The sequence below is a fragment of the Ptychodera flava genome, chromosome 14, assembly GCF_041260155.1.
Source record: "Ptychodera flava strain L36383 chromosome 14, AS_Pfla_20210202, whole genome shotgun sequence".
In the NCBI taxonomy this organism is placed as follows: domain Eukaryota; kingdom Metazoa; phylum Hemichordata; class Enteropneusta; family Ptychoderidae; genus Ptychodera; species Ptychodera flava.
Window position 1 is genome coordinate 35,586,124 of NC_091941.1, and position 24,822 is coordinate 35,610,945.

A 24,822-nucleotide genomic window follows, 5' to 3' on the forward strand; every position below is an offset into this window, starting at 1 on the left:
AAATTTGATCGCATTGTGAAACAAATCGACGTGCATCTGTATGGGGTAAGGTACTATCCTTGTGCAAAGTTTGAAAGAAATTGACCTGGGCATGTCTGAGATATCTGCGTGAACGGACAGACGCACACACGGACACACGCATGCACACACGGACGCACGCACGCACGGACATGACCAAACCTATAAGTGCCCCGTGACCGTGTCCGTGGGGACTAATTAAACACTGTCACCTCCACTGATGCTTTTAACATTTACATTCTAAGTTATACTTTTTTTGAAGGGTAAGTCAGGTTTACTTGTTAAACTCTTATTTTGGTAGAGCATTTCTGACAACAGATGAACTTCAGAAGTAAAACTTACCTGAAAAGATCGTGAAAGGGTAGACAGATGAGGCAAAACATCGCACATCATCTTGAGAGTAGCAATGAAGCACCAGTCTTCAACAAATCGGGATAACCCTGCTGCCTGTGGATCATGCCTCTCACTGGCTTCCCGCTGCAAACTTATCATCAGACTAGGTAGAATCTGGTTGATGGTAGTGCATGCACTGTCATGAGATAGCCATTGGACGGCTTTTGCCTGCTTTGGTTTGAGTACTGGGTTTTCTATTGTTTTCTGAAATAAAAAAAAATAAAATTTGTAAGTTAGTGATATTTTTAAAGTAAATCTTCTCTGTACATTTAATTTTTGTTACAAACAGTGAAAAACGTACTTACTTAAAAGCCAGAAGTGCTAATAAATAATCATAAACAAATAAGTCATAAATAAACATATGGAATAATATTACTAACCTGGATTTCTTTTAAACCACTTGATCTCACAGGAGAATTCTTGTCCAATATCTCGTTAAATCTTTTCACATAGAGCACACCATTTGCTGCCTGGTGTCCTACCACCAAAGCAAGTCGGTGAGCTACACAATGATGCGACAGCATGAAACTTGAAAACTACAAAAAATAACATATTAGTATAGTTAGAGTACAGTTACATCTTTCTTGTTATTGTTTAAATAAATCTGCTAATTGACAAAGTGATTCAAAAATTGCTGCTGTTCTTCACTGAGTGAACTGGCCGGTACAGTTTAAAAAGTGAACAGATACTAACAAACCAAGATAAAGTAAATGTCATCATGTATGTTCTCTGTGCTTTCATTTCATTTCAGTCATCCTCTCTGGATTTTGATCGTGTGAAAGACCAGATAGCCACCACATTAGCCGTACTTGATGCCAGGTTAATGATTCCTGGAGACCACTTCAGGGGAACTGTAGAGTACATCACTTCATTGAATGACAATGGCTTTGATATATCTTTTGGGGGACAGGAGAATATCGACAGATTCAAGAGAGATGTAAGTAAAACAATTTAGGCAAATATAAATTAAATTCTTGTAGCTGTCTTCAGTTAAGTTCTCCAAATACTGGCTATCTCGTATCATTAAAAATCACTCCCCCCCCAAAAAAAAAAACCAAACAAACAAACAACAAAAATCACAACAGAAGCTAACATGACTGAATCTAGTGGCAGTTAAAACAGTTGTAAAATTGTACTTCAGCTGATAGTACTAAGAATTGTTTTCTCCTTGTTTCCACAGGTGCATGACAAGTTTATTCTGGCCATTTGTGACAACATCAAATCCAGATTCCCAGATGTGGCAGTACTTGAGGCCTTCATGATATTTGACCCAAGGAAAGTACCAGGAGATGAGCTTTCTGAGATCATTGATACATACGGTCAAGAAGAGCTGGAGGTGAGTTTTGGCAAAAGCTGTAGAATTCTTTATTTTCACTGGAATTAGTTTTTGCTGAAAAAAAAAATTATGGACTCAGATTTCATTTTCACTCTTTTTTGTTGCTGTATGTGTACAGAATAGAAAATAAGAATTTTCACTGGAATTTTATTTTAGCAGAAAAATTAGTCAAGCGAAAATAGTGAAAATAAAGTAACAGTACTAGTATTTTCATAATCTTTTCATTTTGTGCACACTTTCATGAAAACATTAGTTGCATATAGGCTTTTCATTCAAGCAATAACATGTTCTTTTCAAATTATGTTTCAGATTCTGACAGATCATTACCAAAGTGTACTGGTGGATGTTGAAGACACCTAAGAAGAGTGGAAGTGTTTGCTTCCCACCCTCCACAGAAGAAGAGAGACTTTATCTTTCCAAGACTCACTGAAGATGTTGGTCCATGACAATTCCTGTGTCAACAGCGGGTAATTATTTGAAGTTTAATTCATTTTTCTTCATTCAAATTGCATATTCTGTTAGGAAAATTAAGGGACAGCATATACTTCAAATATTAATTTTACTTTACTATTTTCACCTTACATTTTTTTCCTAGATTGTGAGAGGGGTTTTAGTGCTTTGGCTAGAGTAAAGACAAGACTCAGAAATCAACTGAGCCAGAAAGTGTTGAATTCACTACTCATGGTGTCAATTGAGGGGCCAGCACCACAGGATTTTGACTTCAATAGAGCCGTGACCAGATGGACCAGTCAACGCAACAGAAGAATTGATGTTGAGGTCTGAATTCCAAGTAATAGTCGTGTAAAAGTGTGGCAAGTGATGATGTTTGATGATATTTGGATTTGGCTTACTAACAACTTTTTCATTTCCATGTAAGAGGAGTTTGTGCAATTTCTGTTTTGTATCTTGAATTGTCTTTTAACTTTTCAAATGCTATGTTAGAGGAGCATGTGCAATTTCTGTTTTGTCTTTCAACTTTTCAACATCATTTTTTGACATGGATTGCAGCCATCAAGAGCATAATTTATTACAATACTTAATTTCAAAATTTAACTTATTATAGAAGACACTTTTGCATTTGTGAAAAATATTTTGATAAGATTTGTTACATTTGGATTTTTGAACAGAGTTTTAAAAACACAACTTATTCAGAATATTGTTATCTGGTATATTAGGTCAAAATATGTAAATTTTACGTAAATGACCATGTAAATGTTATGCAAATGATTATGTAAATTAGCCCCCCACTTAATTTAAATTTTTATCATTGGAGAACAAAAAAAACCTCTCACAATGCTCTTTACAAAACAAAGAACAAGATGTATTGAAATATTCTCACAAAACTTCTTGAAGTGGCCAAAAAAGGTTATTATATTAATAAATTTGGATTGGCCAAAGGTAACACGAATAGAGTGTGGAATATAATTAATGAAATTCTGGGTAAGAGTACCAACAATTCCTCTCCTAGGTAGCCAGCAATGTGATTTTGACAGACAGATCTGCTATATACACTGCATGGTTAATTGAGAGCAAAATTGCATCAGGGGTGGACCATTTCATATTTGGGGGGGGTGTCTGGAAGATTGATGAGGTACATTATATTTTTTATCCGATCCATTGTACATTCTTTTATCCCACTCTCCCAACTTTTCTTTTTGTCAAACCTTCTCTGGTAGATTTTTTTTTGACATTTGTTTGGAATTTTTTCAAAATCTGCCAGTACCCCTCCCACCAGGATACCAAATGGTCCTCCCCTTTGTATTGACCATCTTTGCATGAGATATACAATGACCAGATGGCAGGAAGTGTGTCAACTATTAACAACCTTGATACTCTTCAACATTGAACAAATTTTGGAATATATATTTGTTGGAAACCAAACCTGCTAAAATCAACTCGGCTATGTTTTCTCATTTACCGCATTTCAACACCAAATACAGTTTACCATATCAAATGCTTACTAAATCACCACACTATATACTCTTAGTTCCAGTAGGTATTAAATTACCAAAAAAATAAACACAAAATGAAAGATATCCCTGTAAAATTGACAGTTTTGCAAAGGATTGATGCTACATACCTACACACAAAATATGAACACATTCTGCCCAATGTTTCTTGAGTTGCAGCATCTTCACAGATTTTCCCTTTTTTGTATCTCATTTGCATATTTTCACACAATTATCTTGATTTGAATAAATACACATCTCCAACCTAGATGCCCCACAGTACCAAATCTGAAGATTTTGGGTGTTGCAGTTTTCATGTTTTTGATCTTAACGGACATACATCCATAAACATACATACTGGTATGTATGTATATACATACACACAGACACCATTTTGCCACCTTATAAGAATACCCCCATTTGCATATATACATATGCATATATGGGAGCAAAAAACTCTACCAAAACACAACATTTTAGATATTTCTCTGAAAATTTAAAATAAACAACCTTGCAGTTGATAGAGCTTGGTTTATGTTATGTAGAGAATAACTTTTTGTGACGCATGTGTTGATGAAAAAGGAATCTTTGCAAGCCTGCTTAAGGTTGGCCTGGCCAAAATGGAAAAAATAGCTGCCAAAATACCTACGGTAATTAACGGTTTTAGCATAATTTGAACATATTTAATTGAATTCATCTGTAAGAACATGTCTATGAAACATCTAAGCTATCAGACAAGTGGTTTTTGAGAAACAAATTTTTGACCAAAAATGGCAAAAACTGCCCCCAAAATTCAAAATTCCAGATTTCAACTTAAATTGAATATATCATATTAATATAAACCCTGTGAACCTGAAACTAAATATCAAAGCCATCGGACTGGTAAATTTAGAGAAAAATATTTTGACCGAAAATGAAAAAATACCGCAATTATGCGGTGTCACTCACATTTGATCAGAATTGGTACATACCAGTATGGGTACCAAAGATCAACAATAAGTGTTGTTTCTATCTGTTCAGTGCAGGAAAATTCTACGTTGATGATATGACAATGATTTCTGCACAGTACAACCAGGAAAACAACAAGAAATATTTAAACCAGAAAAACAAGAATGACAAAAGTAAATAAGGACTGAAACTTTAAGTACTGGAGGTCAATTTCAGCAACATGCATAGCAGAGAATGTTTCAACACAGCTAGTCCTTCTTAGTTTGAGTAGGTCTGTTAACATGTAACAGTTAAACAATGACAGGAAATGACTAAAGGTCAGTGGAGTACTCTGTTTCAGTCATTGGCATGCCACCTCTCCTGCACATTTGCAGGATTTCCCCTTTTTCTTACCTCATTTGCATATTTTTGACACTGACATGTTCATTTGAACAACATCGCATCTCAACCCCTGCATCTACTGTACACCAAATACTGAGATGGTAGCTTTGGCGGTATGGGCGCCTTTGTGTGTGACGGACATACATCCATACATACATACATACACACATAGCGGTACATACATACAGACATACAGACGCCACCGACTCACCATATAAGCTCTTTTCGGTATTTAAATACATACCAAATATGAGCTCAAAAGTTGCCCCCCCCCCACCTCAATTCAAATTGTAGATTTCATCCTAATTTCCATATTATCATAAACCCTCAGAACCTATACACCAAATATCAAAGCTACCAGATCAGTAGTTTTAGGAGAAAATTTTTTTGACCAAAAGAGGCAAAAATTGCCCAAAAACAGAAAGAATTACCAGTTTCAACCTGACTTCAATATATTATATCAAGACAAATCTTAGATACCTGTATACCGAATATTAAAGCTATAAGATCAGCATTTTTTGGATTAAAAAAATTTTTGACCAAAACTTGGGGAAATTGCCCCAAAATTACAAATATGATAATATCAATACTATTTGTACAAACTTGACTGTCATCCTGAGGAACATGAATATTAACTTTCAGAGCGATCAGATGAGCCACTTCAGAGAACAATTTTTTTACTAAAAACGGACAAAAAATACCCTAAAGATACAAACATGCAAATTTTACCCTAATACACCCTTCCTGAAATTCCAACATGTACGAAAGGATAAGCAATTTTGCCGCGCGAGGGCGTATGCATTGGGATCAACGCACTTCCGGTTATGGGGTGGGGCCCATCCACTGCATTGCGGACAATGGCGAGCACAATGGACAATATAAGAACAATGCGAGTTCCTGAACTGCGAGACTTTTTGGCATCGAGAGGGATTACATGTAACAATGCAAGGAAGGACGAGCTTGTACAGTTAGTGGAGTTGGCGATCGAGTTGGACATTCGACCGATCGAGCCGGACGATCGTGAGATTTCCAGTAAAAGAAGACGCACTGTGGTCGACGCTCGAAATCGTCAGATAACTTTGCCAGACCCAGCCCAGATAAGAAACTGGGATAGTAACCTTTGTTCCCTCCCACCGATAGTCATCACTGACGTAATGATATACCTATGGGATGTTTGTCAGTGGATGAGAGGAAGAATGGCTCAATTTCGTAAGGATAATGGTCATCTTCTCTTTGCTGATGGACATATCATCGATGTCAAGCTCCACCGCCAAAGCGCCCTCAGACGACGCAACCGCTCGCTTTATTGTATCTCAGGAAGGGTGTATTGCACACATAATTTAGAATACCTAAAGGAATCTGCATTCTAAGTTTCAACCAAATCTGACCAATGCTTACTGAGTTTTAGCCATGTGCAGGATTTTTCCTTTCCCCCCCCCCCTCATTGCATACCAGTATTTTAGGCACTGACATGTCGATTTGAACAAATTCACATCTCCACCCCTAGGTGCTCCTGTACACCAAATCCTGACATGGCAGCCATTGTGGTTTAGGAGTTTTTGATCTGGACAGACTAACAGACATACATACATACATACACATACACACAGAGAGATGCCATTTTGCCACCTTATGACAATACCACCCATTTGCATGTATGCATGTGTATGTATGGAAGCTAAAAAGGTCTTCTGAAGATGTTGGTAACTACAGACCCAAGTCAATCCTCTCTAATTTCAGTAATATTTTTGAAATCATTGTCAAAAGCAGTTGACCCAGTACCTTGAAGCAAAACACATTCTTATTGACACACAGTATGAGTTCCGTAAAGAATATAACTCAAAATTAGCCCTTGTTAAAGCTCCATAAGCAGTCTCTTTTGGCTATTTTTCAAAACTTTTGTTTTTGTGGTTTCCCTACACTTTCTGCATTGAATACCCAAACTGTAATGCCAAGTATTTAGCATATCAACACAGCCTAGTATATGAGTATAATGTACATTGTTAATGTTATTGTTGAAAATTGTATTCAAGTCTGGACTATAATTCACTTGTAAACAATAAACAATGATCACTGCACACATACAAGCTGTGTTAACAAAGAGAATACTCAAAATTTCAGCATGACAAACGGATTAGGGTCAGACACGGTAGTTGATATACAGAAGCAGAATACTGAAAAACTTGCCACAATATTTGTACAGCTTATGTCCCTTTAACCTGCTCTTCGACATCAGTGACTGTTTATAATGGCTATCTAACATTTGGCATTTTCATTGATTTTAAGAAAACTTTTGACACCATCAATCACGACATATTTGTTCATAAGTTATGGCTCTGTGGTGTTAGGGATGGACCATTAGACCTTGGGAGGGGGGGTGGTCACAATGAAATTGTGAAAATTTTTTTTTTACTATTGTAAATTTCTGAATTTTTTTTTTCCAATTGAGCTTAGCTGTGCAAATTTTTTTTTCAGAGTAAATTTTCAGATTTATAATTTTTTTTAGTTCGTCGCTGTCTGAAGATAAAGAGGGCAAAGATGTGGTGCGAAGCACCACAAGCGGCCGCGCAAGCGGTTGGAGCTTTTGAAAAACAGAGATTAAAATGGTGTTATTTGGTGGCACTTGGGGAGTATTTTTGCGGGGGGAGGTCAGGAGGGGGGTGCCCCCTCCTGCCGTTGGAGCTTTTGAAAAACAGAGATTAAAATGGTGTTATTTGGTGGCACTTGGGGAGTATTTTTGCAGGGGGGAGGTCCTGCCGTTGGAGCTTTTGAAAAATAGAGATTAAAATGGTGTTATTTGGTGGCACTTGGGGAGCATTTTTTTCAGATTACACATCTTCCTCTGAAACATGGTCTTCTTGCTCCTCAGTAGCTTCCTATTGTTTTGAAAATTGACTATTTTGGTTCCCTACATTCACCCTACCAAACATCATGCATATCTCATGATTTACAATTGATTTTGACAATTAAGTTGAGAAGCTGTTAGCAAAATATAGTGAAATTTGCATATTTATGTTTTTAGAGCAATTATTGCCCTTTTTTGATCAAAACCTCTATTTCTCTGTAGCAGCATGTCCAAAGTGATTGGATGTGTATTGATGTGGTGAAATTTCAATATTTGTCTTTTTTGGGCAATGTACAGTACCAGAATCACATAACTTGTAGCTTTTACCGCGCTGTTGGCCTACCTGCTGGTGCGGTAACTTCGCGGTAACACCTCTTTTGTTAGCTGTTGATTTTCTTTGTCCTCGATTGCGGTAAATGCGGTAAGTGAACAATAGTTCCCGCAGCAGTTGCGACATGTACAACAAAAGAACGTGCGGTATTGCGGCAATTGACGAGGTGTTAATGACCCCAAGTTGGTTGCCGCACAGACCTTTTGTGAAGGTTTGCTTTTGCCCCGCCCTCTGAGTTTAGGATCACGATCACAAGTTTTCACCATAGCGATCTCGGCAAAGTTGGGTACCTGAAAGCATTTCTTGCATTTTTTTCCTTTGTACTCTTTGTAAGTGTACGGTAATATACAGTATACAGCAAAACTTGCATTCAGACTCGGCTGGTTTTTGATAGCATTTAGACGCGTTCAAGACGCATCCGAGACGCGGAAAGAATGTCAAAAATGCCCTTCGTAATGTACATACAATACTCCTATTACCTCGCGTTTTTGTCACGTTCTTGACGCTCCAATTCCTTTCGTCTACTATCATAAAATGTAGCAACTTTTTGCCCAGTCAATGTTTAATAGTGCAAACATTTGGAGAAAAGAACGATTGATTATATGTTGTTGCTCCAAAACTGCCCAGCTAAACTCATTGCATTATCATTATCGAGTTGACCATGCGTTGTTCACTGTGCATGTCCACGAGAAAATCATTATCGAATGGTCTGGCCCGATGCCACGAAGTAATTGCTAATACCGGAAGTAGCATGTACAGTTGTGGTATTGTTGACAAAATGAACAGAAACACTGTTCATTCATGTATCTGCGAGCTTTCAGTTTGGCAACAATCTGTTTTATTACACTGTATGCATATGTATTATTGCCCGATTACTGTATTCTGTTTCACCCTTGCGTCCTTTTTACATAGGCATAGGATTAAAAAACACACAGAAACGACAGCTCGCATAGGAAATAAAATTTACTACGAAAACCCAGATCTTTTATTTTTCGTCTTTTCCTTTTTTCATGATGTTCTGAGGTGCGTCATGCGTTAGATGAACGCTACACAATAAAACAGAGTGATTAGTTGATGAGTACGTTGTTACGAAAAACTCATGTCTACGCAGTTGTAAGTGTTTCTCGTTCGTGGCATAGATGTCAAGCAGATGATGGTCAAGGGGCCGAATCGATACTAAATACGGTCTCACGTTTATCCCGCACCGTTCGGAGAGGTTACATGTATCAGCTATTGTTAAAAACGTAACGATTTAATTCCCATTTGAGTACAATAACCGGACAGGTATAAATGGAATTCATGTTTGAATCCAATCGAAATTTACCTCTGCTCTGGCGGAAATCAACCATAGGCAGGCTTTACCCAGCTTTCCTGCAATTTCGATGAGCATGTCATGTCCGCAAACGACATTTTACGTCTTCTTTATCATTGATTGCAATACCAACGAAATGTTTAAAAGGGAACTTCCAAACATAGAGGGAATGGCTCGGCAATTTCAGAGTTGCGTTGTTAATTCTGAATGAAATAACAAATGCGAGTTCGAAGTCTGGCAACAAACTTTTACTAAATACATTATTATTCGATCACTGTATTATTGTTTTAACCACTTTCGTCCTTTTTACACAGGCATATAGGGCCTAATGAAAAGACCAAGAAATAACAGCTATCATGGGAATAAAATCAATTACGAAAACCCAGATCTTGTATTTTTCGTCTTTCCTTTCTTTATAATCATTCCGAAGTTGCGTTATGCCTTAGATAAACACCACACAATAAAACGGAGTGATTAGTTGATGAGTTCGTTTTACGAAAAAAAAAACCCATATCTACGCAGTTGTAAGTTGTTACTCGTTCGCGGCTTAATTGCCGAGCAGATGATTGTCAAGGGGCCGAATCGATACTAAATACGGTCTCACAGTCACATTTATTCCGCACCATATGGAGAGAGGTAGCACGTAGCGGCTACGGTATTGTTAAAAACCCAACGATTTCATTCTCATTCGAGTAAAATAACGCGATAGTTGTAAAATGCAATGCATGTCATATGGTTAGGTCCACGGTCCCTCCACGTGGAGGGACCGTATTAGGTCGAAAACATTGGCGAGAAGTAAGATAAATAACCCGCGAAATTATCGAGAAAGTGTAGATCGCATCGTCATTGCAAAAGCATGGCCCCCATGACCTTTGGACTCTGCATGACCTTGATCACATAACGTTGTCATAAAAGTGGCAATATTGTCGATTAAAGCACGGTCCCTCCAAAACGTGTGGAGGACCGTGATTAAAGTAATTTCGAAAATAACTGCAGTGATAAATATTTCTTCTAAAATGAATCCGCTAAAAATGACTCACCAAAAGAGTGAGATCATGACAGAAGCATTTCACTGTAATGTGAACGTTAACGAAATTTACCTTTGGCGGAATCAACCATAGGTAGGTTTTACGCCACTTTGCTGTTCGATTTTAACCAAGGCAATTTCGATGGATATGTAATCTCGTGTTGGCTGTCAACAACGCTTTCAGTGGTGACGCAACACACTCTGAATTTTGTAGAAGAATGTATTCTGAAAAGGTTGCCTTGTCAGTTGCTTGACATGTATCATGTCATTGTCACTTTACAGTACGTGACAATGACATAGTGCTCTTACACTCGGACGGAGATAACTTATCCTTGTCACTGTCGGCAAACGTTACAGCGAAGACAATGTCGTAATTCTACTGGTAATGCAGTATTGTACATGCTGTTAAACAATTAGATTGATTGGGGAGGACACCGCGACATTGCACTTTTATATGATATCCTATATTTACGGCTACTAGACTATACAATATCGAAGTTAGATTGGCTTAGCTAGATCTATAAAGGGCTTAAATCTCCGATATATATATATATCGGATATTTACTTGCGATTTGACAGAATCTAGTATCGTCTAGTATCGAAGCTAGAGTCAGTCTTTGGAAGTCGGGTTAGGCCAGAACTGTGAGGTGGTGAAATCTCACCGCAGTCCCGAAAACGTCGATATGTCAAACTTTGGTACTAGATTGTAAATATCCGATATTTAAAAATTGTGCAAAGTCGCGCCTTCATGTGATTGGGAGAACAAATGTTCATGTACTTTTATAAGTGCACATTCATGAGCTGCCTCGGACATTCATGACCATGCATATTCCATTCCCGACTTTGATAATTCCCGAAACGAATACACAAAAATCATGTACAACGTAACAATGCACACAACGACGCAATCGTACATACTTCAGGGGCGCAATTAATCTTAGATTTATTTCTGGAGCTTGCTCAGTATAGGCCTTTAAAAACATCACTGCACATCGCATCGACATGACTTTCTCACACCAGAATTTCTTTACTTTGAACTAATATTGACATACCGTCCCTTCACGAACACATGGAGAGAGACGCAGCGGTGCTTCGTAATATAATAGAGGTGTACCTCGATTGTAATATTAAAACTGTCGTATCTCGTAATCTTTCCCCGGTCGGATAGAGTCACCTTACGGCAGCACGATCATACACCTGCCTCCGTTTGCCGAAGCCCATAATTGTATTTTACACTGCTGCGTCTTGCGTAGCGGCAACGAAATACCGGTAGACACAAGCTAATCATGGATGTAAAAAATAGATTTACATCCATGAGCTAATAAGCTTACTTCTGAGCGTAGCAGCCATGTTTGCTTCTATAAATGCCCGATCTGACAGGTTGCGTAGTTGATGACGGTATCAATACTTCCGCGATATTGCTCATTTTCGGAACTGGATTTTTCAACATAATGACATGTCGGTTGTTAAATTTAATTATTTAGTTTTTTGTTCCACACAGAGAATGAATATCCAGCGTTTTAGTGACCAGTTTAGTCCCACTGTGTAATACTTCTCTGAACACAGTGCATGCGTGAGCGCTCAGATAATTTTAAAAACGGACACTGGACAGACAAGCTTGGCCTTCGCGCCTCGGTAAGATAGTACGCCAATTCGGGTACCTCGGAAACATCAAGTCAGATCTTTTCACTGACAAATAAAACGGAATTATAAGCAAAATCAGTTCGCCGATGAAATCACTTGCAATTTTCTACAACATTATTACCGTTGACTTAGCTGGTACGGACTCATATAACCACAGTCCCTCCACCCGTGATATAAGATATAAACTAGCGTACCATCACGTTGACATAGGAGCAAAGTCGTACGTGAAAAAGTAAAGGAAAAAATGCAAGTTCTAGGTTTTCAAACAAATTTTGTTGAGATGTAAGTTGATTCTCATTTCCTTGTCGCTAGCGCTCCCGTCAAGACCCGAGTAGAAAGGACACGTGGTTTAAAATGTAATAAATTGACGGGGCACCATTCTCTTGGATTTATTTGGTGCTCACTGTTATTTTTTACTCAAATTTGTAATTTTTCTAACAGAACATAAAACCAATGGAGAGCACAGTGTCTGTTGCTGGTAGTTTTATTTGTTTTGTATTTTAAATTTTACTACATTTGATCTGCGAGGTATAATCATCTCAGAACGAGTTAGTTTTACCCGGGAAGACAACTTTTTCAAGTTACCTGTCCTGGTGGGTGGTTGCAATGCCCACGAATTTCGAACACTGGCTTTTATAAGTTTTCAAAACTAGTAAAATATCCGTGACAGACTCGAAGAGGATGTCTCCTTGTGAATGTCCTTGAACCCATGACCGCGAGCGTCGTTTTTTTCTATGCGTTCTCTTTGTATACTGATCGATACACGTACATTAGCGTTGGATGGGTGATACCATTTTCACGAAGTGGTAAAAAGCAGGGGTATGCAAAAATGTCGTTGCCAAGTCACTAAGAAATTCAACCGCAAATCGCAGTGACAATGCAATTCATACGATTTTGATCAGTTCTAAACTAAAACTTGAAAAGACCAGACCTTGTCCATATTTTTTCATTCTTTAATTATTATTATGAGATAAAGTGAACGTCCCCTCCAGAAAGATAGTCAGGGCCGGATGCTTTGCAACAAGTCTGGTACGTGAGTTGTTCACTTATGTAACATGTACATAGCGATGTGTAATCGGCGACCCGACCGCTCTGAAACAATTTCGAAAAGACTATAACTGTAAAATCTTGTCTTTCCTTGTTCACTGTAATAAGCAGCGTGGCATGAATGTCCCACGTAGATTTCTAAGTGCCATGCCCACACGATGTTTCCATAAACATGCCAGACTGGGCCTGTAGCTACTTCGTCAAATCGCCATATCCCCCTTCTCATTCTCGCGAGCCACAGCATAATTTCTGCTCCGCTGACCTAGTACCTACGCCAAAACGGGTAGCGCTGAGCTACTGCCGTAAAGAGGCACATTTATTACAACGATGAATATCCCCAGCCGGTTCCCTATGTGTGCGAAGACTACTTTTTAGGAAACATGCAAGTCAACTTCCCAGGCGCGTTTTATCGAGCGGCTGGTCGCGATGTGGACATGTCACTTATCGCATGTAATCCCGGCCACTTTGACAGTGATTTACATGAGTAAAGTCCGACTTGTTTGAGTATTTTACATGTATTAGATACAGCATTGAACAGCTTAGGAGTGAACTTTTGACGATGTCGGGACCCTAGAAAATTTCACAATCTACCTGTGCTTTGAAGCAGTCTCCAAGCAGCAAACTGTCTCGCGTGAATTGTCTTCCATAAAATCGATCAGTAATTTAGTAAATTATTTTTGCTGTGTTATTTCCTATTAATTCTACGAGGGATAATAAATGGTTTTTACAGAGCTTCCGTTAGGATATTCAAACCTGAGTAAGGCTGTACGCAAATGTTTTTATTATTCGCGTAAAATGTATCAAAAATGCGTACATGTAAGCACTTATAAAACAGCTGTATACGCCATATCGAAAACTAGTTCAAAAGTCAATGAATAAAGTGTTCAATAAACATCAGCAGTGACAATTTTTTTGGACGAGTTTTACAATCTTTAATACTCTTCTGTGTATATTCTCTGACGACGGTATTCGTTTCTGACTAATTACATTTAGATTACAACTTCCGACGATCTCTTTGCTGCCTGAACTCTATCGTCGCTGCTCTGAAGTCAAATGCGTAAAGTTTTGGGCCTTCCATGGTTATAACTATCAGATCATTTACGGCATCTTCACTCAGATAATTACGTTTCGATGTTTTTAATCGTGTTTTGGGTACTGAACCCCCATTCACACGGGACAGATGAGACTGGAATCACGGCTGACTGTGCAATATTTGGTGAGTTCACGATAATCGTTGTAAAGAAGCGTACAGAACGGCCATTAAACTATTATTTCTAAGTCTGCCTAGCATTAGCTTAAATATTCGACGCAGAGATCTTCAGGGTTTACAAGCCCTAATTCAAAGAACGTATGCAATTCTGGGGTGAAGAAAACGTAGTTCTAAGAAATTACAGTTTGAATTTAATCTCGAAAAAAGACAAACAATCCAAAAAAATTCAACTGATGTGGGGTTATTACAAGGAGATATGGGTCGTGTACACTGTTATTCGGCGAAAGTAACACTAACTTTTTCAATTCTGGCGCCAGATTTTTCACCTGTAATGAATATATTTAGTCTGAAAGACCGTTTCTCAAACTTCCAGTTAGACCGGCTCCAAGTCTGTGGGCATATCAAAACATATAGTAAATTGAAGGATTAAATATCAGTAGACCGTCGGGCTGAGTTGTAGGGCTGTTGGGATTGATCGCGGGGTGATCGCCTGGCTTGGCCAACTATGCAGTTACCATGACTTTTTGGAACTTAGCTTCCGAGAAAAGCCAGGGGACTGGGAGCCAGTTTAACATCCGGTAAAAAGCCTGGAAGTGAAGATACAGCTTGCAGCTTGACAAGCGTGAACAAGGGCTGATAATTTATGCAAAACTCGTCAAGTTGACGCTTTGAAGGCTCGTTGTGCGAAAACAAAAGCGATTTTAAAATCCAAGACTGCTTTTTTTTTTGGCTCAGTATGTACCCAGCTCTCGATTGCCGTTAACGGAACACCAAGGTCTATTGCATACAGGTAAAAGTCGCCACTTATTCACAGTAAACTTGCCAAAATATCTATTTCCAATAGTAACAAAGCATAGACTTTAAAAACGGATCCGTTTTTAAGGTCTATGAACAAAGATGGTCTCGATACCGTAAACTGCGAAACCTGTCCGATCATGGATGTAAAAAATCTATTTTTTACATCCATGGTCCGATCGGGCATTTCAAAGCGCAAACATGGGTAACTACCTATGCCACAGCGCACATCGTTGTGTATAGACTACAATTCTTTCTATACTAGGTTGCGGGGACTTATCTGACCGTACTGTCATAGAGGCGTCTTTGTCCGACCGGGAAACATAAGGAGATACGACAGTTCTAAATATTACCATGGCGGTATATTTCTATAGCATTAGAGCACAGTCTCTCCACAGATTGTTGAATGACAGTGACAAAAGTTAGGACAAACGATGTAAAATAGGAAAGTCATGAGCACTACACTGATGACCAGTTGTATTTACAGACTCCCTGTTAGTTTCACCATGGAGGTAGGAAGCTTCTACCTCCATGGTTTCACGATCGATCAAGCAGATTACGCAGCGCATTGGTGCCTGAGGTTTCACCCGTCCGAAGAGAAATAAATGCGTCTGTAGAATTATTGTTCGCAATTTACTGTCATTGAAGGCTTTATAGCACTAATCCTACATTATCGCTTCAAACTTTGACGCGGTCACAAGGGAGTACATGGTCATTTTTCACCTCCTCGCATGATACAAACATGAAGCTATGGAACGGGTGTCATGATCGGTTGACGATAATTTATGAGTGAAAATGAGGAAAGCTTTATTTCAACAAAAATTCTGCATTTTTAGTCGTGGATCGTACTTGTGGAAATTTTAAAACTGTATTTGAGCATGTACCAACCACTAAAGTTGAAATGACTGGTACAGATCAGTGATCAGTTCCGAGTTCACCGGCATTCACTTCTTGCATTGAAAAATAGAAAACATGTCTTCTGCGATGTGTTGTGGCATCAACTTACCACCGGACCGTGACTCACTGATGGTCACAATCATCGAATAAATTTCTCTTCGACATCACGTCTCTCTCAGATCAGCGATGTCATCTTTATTTAAGAAATTTATTAAATTATCGATCGGATTCAAACTCGCAACATACCGCACCCGACCCACCCAGCCAGAGAAATATTTTACAGTGATAGGCTATTTATTGTGTTGTATACCAAAGAGAAAGACATGATTTATATTTTTACAATTTTGGCGATTGGTGCTCAATTACTGTGAACAGCATGCTAAGTTGACTCCCAATCACCTTTCCTGTCTTGATGTGTAGGCCTACAGCTGACCACTCCGTGAAGTTCAAATTTGCATTTATATTTGGTTTGTAGTAGGCCTACAGAGTCGCAATTTCTTCAGCTGTGGTTTGAAGCTGTCAATCATTCAGTTGCCGCACAAGTTTCAACATTTAGAACAATAGAATGCGATCGCAACTAGGTGTTACCGCAGCATTTGAGTTGTCAGTGTGTTGCCGCATGCTGTTGCCGCATGTTTTGAGGCATCAGTGAGTTCCCGCAAACGCGTTGCCGCAGTGTTTGCGGCAATAAAACAATGGGAAGTGGGCATGAAACAATAGATACCGCAGACCTTGCGGGAGAGAACAATGCTACCGCACAGTTACCGCATGTTTGCCACATACCGCAAAATGCGGTTACAAGTTATGTGATTCTGGTACTGTATGCCATTCATGGTCAAAAAATCTGTATTCTCTGAAAGGGTTTGTCCAATTTCTTTGAAATTTGCTACATAAGTCCCTTAAGATTTGTTTAAATCATGCTCTTTTTTGTGGTGGAAAAATTCTTCAGATAATTGTCATTCAGCATTTGCTACACACAAACGATTATTCATGCAGATTTATTCAGTATTTGCTATCGAGAAACTTTCAAAGTTCAACCCTTTTGTGTGTTTTTGTGTTGGGATTTGTTGGATAGATGGCATTCTACGTAGTGTATTGTTGAATGTTAATCAAAGTGAGACTTGAGTGGACACCGTGGGTCACCAGTATGTATTAGGGAGATGGTGCAGTGGCATAGAATGTGAAATTTTCAGAAGAGTTACTTTCAGAATGTGCTTAGGAATACAATTCAGAATAACATTCAGACACTCACTATGTGAGATAATATTCTGTATATTCCAGAAGAGTCCTTTCAGAATGTGCTTTGGAATACAATTCAGAATAATATTCATACACTCACTATGTGAGATAATATTCTGTATAGAAGTAACAAGTCATTGACATTGACATAGTCCCCACTTGTAATAGGAGTATTAGTCTTGATGGGGCAGGGAAATGAGGTCATTAAGAAGTATCACTGGAGTGTATATGTTTAGATCTATGAAGTTATGCATATATATGCATATTCAAGGTCAAAGGTCACCAAGGTCACATGACATTTTGAAAAAAAACCCCATTGTATTGCTAATTAATCCATATATGCCAAAATTCAGACCTCTAGCTCTACTGGCTTGCCCACAATTATATATGGGCATAATTAACGAGGTAAAGCATGTGTTGTCATAAGGTCTCCCATCCTACTAAATATAAAGGACATAGCACTTGTGGTTACTTATTTATTGACATAATCGTGTATTTTACGTAAAAGGTTATCGAGGTCACAGACATTTTGTCAAAAAATTTCTATCCTATAGTCTGTCCCTATATACTCAAAATCATACATTTACCTCTATTGGCTTGCTCAAAATTAGATATGCACATAATTAATGAGGAACAATACGTGGGGTCATAAGGTATCCAATCATACCAAATATGAAGGGTGTAGCACTTGTGGTTACTGAGTTATGGACAAATATGTATATTTGAGGTCAAAGGTCACCGAGGTCACATGACATTTTGTCAAAACAATTGTAGTGCTAAGTTATCCCTATATACCAAAAATCAGACCTCTAGCTCTATTGGCTCGCTCAAAATTAGATATGTGCATAATTAATGAGGTACAATATGTGGCGTCATAAGGTGTCCCATCATACCAAATATGAAGTGTGTAGCACTTGTGGTTACTGAGTTTTGGACAAATATGTATATTTGAGGTCAAAGGTCACCGAGGTCACATGACATTTTGTCAAAATAATTGTATTGCTAAGTTATCCCTATATACCAAAACCAGACCTCTAGCTCTATTGGCTCGCTCAAAATTAGATATGTGCATAATTAATGAGGTACAATATGTGGCGTCATAAGGTGTCAAATCATACCAAATATGAAGGGTGTAGCACTTGTGGTTACTGAGTTATGGACAAATATGTATATTTGAGGTCAAAGGTCACCGAGGTCACGTGACATTTTGTCAAAAAAATTGTATTGCTAAGTTATCCCTATATACCAACAATCAGACCTCTAGCTCTATTGGCTCGCTCAAAATTAGATATGTGCATAATTAATGAGGTACAATATGTGGCGTCATAAGGTGTCCCATCATACCAAATATGAAGGGTGTAGCACTTGTGGTTACTGAGTTATGGACAAATATGTATATTTGAGGTCAAAGGTCACCAAGGTCACATGACATTTTGTCAAAAAAATTGTATTGCTGAGTTATCCATATATACCAAAAATCAGACCTCTAGCTCTATTGGCTTGCTCAAAATTAGATATGCACATAATTAATGAGGTACAATATGTGGCATCATAGGGTGTCCCATCATACCATATATGAAAGGTTTAGCACTTGTGGTTACAGAGTTATGGACAAATATGTATATTTGAGGTCAAAGGTCACGTGACATTTTGTGAAAGCATCTGAGATATCTGCGTGAACGGATGGACTCACATGGATGGACTGACGGACTGACATGACCCAATCTATGAGCCCCTGGACTTTATCTGTGGGGACTAAAAACTGTGTCACTGCATCCTTTTTGCAATATGAATACGATGAGAAACTAAATTTTTATTTTCTTGGCCTTATACATGGGAGTCTATGGACTGCCTTATACATGGGAGTCTATGGACTGCCTTATACATGGGAGTCTATGGACTGCCTTATACATGGGAGTCTATGGACTGCCTTATACATGGGAGTCTATGGACTGCCTTATACATGGGAGTCTATGGACTGCCTTAAACATGGGAGTCTATGGATTGCCTTATACATGGGAGTCTATGGATTGCCTTATACATGGGAGTCTATGGACTTCCTTATACATGGGAGTCTATGGACTGCCTTATACATGGGAGTCTATGGACTGCCTTAAACATGGGAGTCTATGGATTGCCTTATACATGGGAGTCTATGGATTGCCTTATACATGGGAGTCTATGGATTGCCTTATACATGGGAGTCTATGGATTGCCTTATACAGGGGAGTCTATGGAGGCAAAAACTAAAAAGTCCTCTAACACGGCCAAATTTGATCGCATTGTGAAACAAATCAACGTGCATCTGTATGTGGTAGAGTACTATCCTTTTACCAAGTTTGAACGAAATCGCTCCAGGCGTCTCTGAGATATCTGCGTGAACGAAAAAAGTCATAAAATATGCAAATGAGCAATTAATTAATAAGCCACACCCACCAAAATCTAATCAGATCTAAGTCTCATCATGATAATACCAAATACCAAATTGCATGACATTGGACCTAAGGGTTCTTAAGTTATGAGTGGAACAAAATCTGTCTACGGACGGACGGACAGACGGACACACACACAGACATTGTGGCGACATAGGACACCTTTGGTGCTTCGCACCACGGTGTCCAAAAATGAGTTGCTGTTGTTTTTTGAGGCTGTTTTTTGAGAAAAAAAAATTGAAAATGCCTTTTTAAAAGCAAAATAATACATAATGACTTGATATGTTGTTTTATCATTATTGACGTGTTTCTACTTGGTCACCCATTCTTACAATCATCATTGCAATAAAATGCTGTGAAAAAAATGAACCTGATGTGGCCTGCATCTGTTAACCTTGATCTTAAAAGGCAAATACAACTTTCTGTCTTGACAACCATACCATAGTTTCAATGTTTTACCTAGTGTACCTGCTTGGTTTATACGCAGGAAACAAGTAGAAAACAGGCTCTATAATTTTATAATTTTCAAGTGATCAGAATACAAAAGTCCTGAAAAGATAAGATAATCACAACTTCCAGTTTAAGGGATACAGTCACTCTAAATGTATAAATTAAAATTAAAAATGTGCCTGGAGGATGTACTAAAAAACACAGAAAGTTGCTTCCTGTCGGTAAAATCTAAAAAAAATTCAAGATTTTAAAGACTTTTGCAGATTTTTTTTTATGTATTTGTCTTCTTATTTATTTTTTTTTTATTTTGCAAACTAGTTTGAAGATTTTTTTTTTTCCTAACTTTCTGCTCTGAAATTTTTTTTTTCTGTTTTTGACCACCCCCCTCCCAAGGTCTAATGGTCCGTCCCTTAGAGGTATCCCATTGCAGTGGTCAACAGGCTACTTGTCGAACTGTTAGCAATCTGTTACTTTCAATGGTGTTTCATCTCTGTGCTTACAAATACAAATTGGTGTTCCTCAGGGTTTGATACTTGGACCAATTCTTTTCTTGATTTAATTCAATAATATTGTAAACTCCACATGGTTCTCAAGATATTTGAGTGGACGGACGCCTTACAAACGGACATACATACATACATACATACATACATATACATACATCCAGACTGACGACGGACGCCGGACGGATACCCATCCCAAGAGCTTCAATAGACTATAGTCTATAGTAATTAAAATCAGTTGAGATATATGCCTGAGTTATGGCTTTGTACATGACAAAATCGAAGCAAAATGGCCGCACAGCAGCTATATAGGTATTTCTGTGTTAGTCAGCCTACAAAATGCATATGTAACAAGCTCACAAAGTCAAAACTGACTTTCAAAGTAATAGCTTAGCATTATTTATAACACGCCACATGCTCATTCCGTGTCGCGATTCACCAGAATATGTCACATGACGAAGAAATAGATACGTATAGTCCCCACCAGATTGAAAAAAGTGACGTCAGAGGGTATTTTTTGAAAAGCTATTTCCCTAGGGAAATAGTTCTGACCAAATTTGGAAACCCAGTCACATGACCATAGTGTCGTCTGCAGCTTTGCAACAATGGCAGGTGACTAGAACGTGATGTGCGTCCGGGATAGGTGACGACACATTCCCTAAAACAGATTTTCCAACATTTTACAACATTCCAACAGCATAGAAACTTGAACAGCTCATCGACGGAAAAGTTAAAGTGCAACTAGAAAGCATTTGCAAGCAAAAGCGAAGTTCCAGAGACCAGAGCAGCGGAAGAAACAAGAGAATGTGTGACAAAGATAGGTGCAGAATGAAAGACTGCTTTGGATTTAATATTCAGGGCTGATAGCAGTAAACACCATAATACAACTAAAAGCAAGGCAGTCCGGGGAATTACAGTACACCGATTACAAATGCCTACATGTACGGTAAAAACGCAACAGATACATACGGGGGCGACGACGCACGGAAATGTTTATCAGACGACATTCTCGCGAGCCAGAGCAATAATTTTCGCTCCGCTGACCTACGCAAAAATCAATCGCTTGACGGGTAGCGCTGAGTTGTTGCCGTAAAGAGGGGTGTCATTTACGACGATGATCAGACGAGAGGAAACATCGGACCTAGGCCGTTGAAATTGAGCCACATGCATTTTCATTTGATTAAAAGCACAGACTAAAACAATTTTCATTGCTATGTCGCTGTTTTCACAAGATACTGACCATTTGATCTTGGAAAGTTGAGTTGCTTTTACGTGCAGCCAACGCATGCCGGCGCATGACAGACAGTACGTTCACTATGAATGCCTAGCTCTGCATGGCAGGGCTGTGTGTTACCGGCGTTAAACGGCCTCCCACCACAGCCCCGCAGACTGATATAGGAAAAACCGCTGGTGGCTCCTCAGAAATACGGCGGGCAGGTTCTCCGCCCAAACAGCCCATTTTAGTCCAAATTTTTCATTGATCATCGTTTTCGAGCACACCCACCTCGCCTAAGTACACGATGTGCCCAGCCGCGCTTGTAAATTTAGGGAAAGGCTACTTTTCAGTCTCTGTGCGAGCGAGGCGATCGTTACGCGGCCATGTTGTTTCATGAGCATTCGGGCGAAACAGTATAGCGCCACGTACGGCGAGTATTTAGAGAAAAATAAAATCAAAAAGCAACAAAAAACAAAGCGAAATAAAGCTAGAATTATTAATAACTGAACGCAATATGATAGTTGAGCAATGCCAAATAAAAAATAAATAAACAAGAAATGCCCGTAAAACCCGTCCGAGCTGAGCGATGACGTCATAAGCGTGTCGCAATGCATTCTGGGTAATTAAGGTAAAATTTGTGTATAGCATGTTCTATGGTAGTAAAACCGGAAATAGAGAAAGAAAGAAAGAAAGAAAGAAAAGAAAGAAAGAAAGAAAGAAAGAAAGAAAGAAGGAAAGTGAGCAAAAACTAACAGTTCCAGAGCTGGTCTCTGGAACTAACTAAGGATGTCGCTAGGTATGCTTCAAATATTTTTTTGAAAGAAAGTGATACCACGTACAACTGAAACCGCTGTCGAAACATCGCCAAGTAAACTTGTCACAATGGATTGTTGCGGTGCAAAATATCAAAACACATTAAAAACTATATAACAATGCAACATGAGCATGTGGTGTGTTATAAAACACCTATAGCCTGGTCTTTATTCGGGCTATAGCGCTCATCTATTACCCTCGTGGCCATGTGTTACCAGAAAAACATCGCTATACCCCTCGGCCTACGGCCTCGGGGAATAGCGGTGTGTTTCTGGTAACACATGGCCCCTCGGGGTAATAGACGGGCACTATAGCCCTCATGACCAGGCAATAGGTGTTTAATATTATACCCCAAACATGGGACTATGTGCCCGAGGGTAGGTGTCCATTTGCCCCACGTAAGGAGGACAAATGGTCTCAGGCCCCGAGGGTACATACCGGTAGTCCCTTGTTTGGGCTATAATGTTTTTATTACATGCCTCTCTTACTCAGTTTGCACCAAAAATATTACGTTTATTGGCAAATTATAGTCAAATGCTTTATTTTCATTTTAGACCAAAAACTGTTAGAAATAGAACGATTTTCATCATCGAATGTCGCATTGATACGTTTAAACTACTGTTATGCGGTTCATTGATATTTTTATGCAAAATTTTCCAAAAACCGGATTTGGGCCAACTTGCAGCGATTTCGAAGCTGTTATCCTATTGGTTGGCTGAATCTTACCAATATAATTAAAACAATACAAATAAACTCCCTAAGTTGCTGTGAATAGTGACAATCGACCAATCAGATATAACCTTGCAAACACGCTGCGAGTCAGCCGCCGGATTTTCTGTGCAAAACATGAAGTTTCAAAACTTTCACATCCAAGAGTTTTCAAGTTGAAAAATAGTTCCGGTTCATTTTCAGTCCAGTGATGACTATGCGGCCCGCGACGTCATCGGCGAGTTACCATTGAATCCTATGGAGCGCGCGACGTTCGATATACGAGGTATGTAATAAAGCTACTTGTGGTGCTTCGCACCACACCTTCGCCCTCTTGTAAAAGTATCCTGGGGAGAACACTGGTACATGACGGATAAAGTCAGCACACGGCCCGTGGGCTACACATTACTTACGATAGTAATTGTCTAGCTCTGCGTGGCAGGGCTGTGTGACGAGTCATAATACGGTGGTGGGTGGGAGGCCGTATAACGCCGGTTACACACAGCCCTGCCACGAAGAGCTACTCCTAACTTTCTAAATTCTAGGAAACTCCGCCAACGAGAGGAAAAGCGTACATCTTACCAGGCTTTTAATGACATATTCTCTACATCCTCTGGTCCACACGTGTTCATGCTTGGTTATGTCTGTGATAGAGCGAGTGAAGGAGAGAGTCCCTGTCCTAATACCCATAATGAGCCGTATCTTGCACTGCACACCAGTTTCATGTTCCGCCTTTGGTTGTGTCATTAATATTGTGGATGTCGCTGGTCACCCCACAAATGCATATGAGGTAACACCACCTGATAGGAGACAACAACTGCAGTAGTTATTGGTAACTCTTCTGCTTAAAGTCTCAACAACGACTGGTAAACTTAGTTTCCTCCGACATTTCGCGGATAATTCCAAGCGTAAGACGCATGCACATAAGTCCACGACAGTCCGCCATGTTTGAGAAAATGGGCGAAACAATTTGAAACGGGGGAGACCCGTCACAAGAGAGTGGGCCCACTCGACATTCTTTGCTGTTGTGTGCAGCGTCACGGAAGTTGTTCCAATTGGGAGGCTGAATCTTGCCGTTATAATTGAATAGTACAAATAGACTCCCAAAATTGCATGGTGACAATAGACAAATGAGATATTAGGGAGCCGTCATTATTTATGGCCTGGGGGGGGTCGGAGGAATCTGAGGGGGGTCACTCAAAAAATCGAAAGCTACAAGGGGTGATTGCTCAAAAGTGGGGAACAAGAAAGGTGGGGTCTACTCAATTTTGTTGACATGTATTGAAGCATTTAGTGGAGTTACGAATTAATACAACAATAATAGTAAA

General features: G+C 39.1%; 2 protein-coding genes across 2 annotated transcripts in view; one reads left to right on the forward strand and one right to left on the reverse strand.

Annotated features, from left to right (window-relative positions):
* The window catches only part of LOC139150294 (uncharacterized), a 59,330-nt gene extending 34,808 nt beyond the window's left edge, over positions 1-24,522 (reverse strand). Inside the window, exons 1-3 of the mRNA XM_070722582.1 lie at positions 24,077-24,522; positions 792-947; positions 361-615 (exon numbers count right to left, since the gene is read on the reverse strand). Of these exons, the coding sequence (XP_070578683.1) occupies positions 361-615; positions 792-947; positions 24,077-24,241 (576 nt within the window). The 5' untranslated portion in view covers positions 24,242-24,522. The remainder of the gene's footprint in view (positions 1-360; positions 616-791; positions 948-24,076) is intronic.
* LOC139150295 (uncharacterized) lies at positions 1,084-2,809 on the forward strand. The gene is made up of 4 exons (XM_070722583.1): positions 1,084-1,348; positions 1,592-1,747; positions 2,057-2,214; positions 2,343-2,809. Exons 1-3 carry the CDS (start codon positions 1,130-1,132, stop codon positions 2,105-2,107), a joined length of 426 nt encoding a protein of 141 aa, XP_070578684.1. The 5' UTR covers positions 1,084-1,129; the 3' UTR covers positions 2,108-2,214; positions 2,343-2,809.
* Positions 24,523-24,822: the final 300 nt, after the last annotated feature.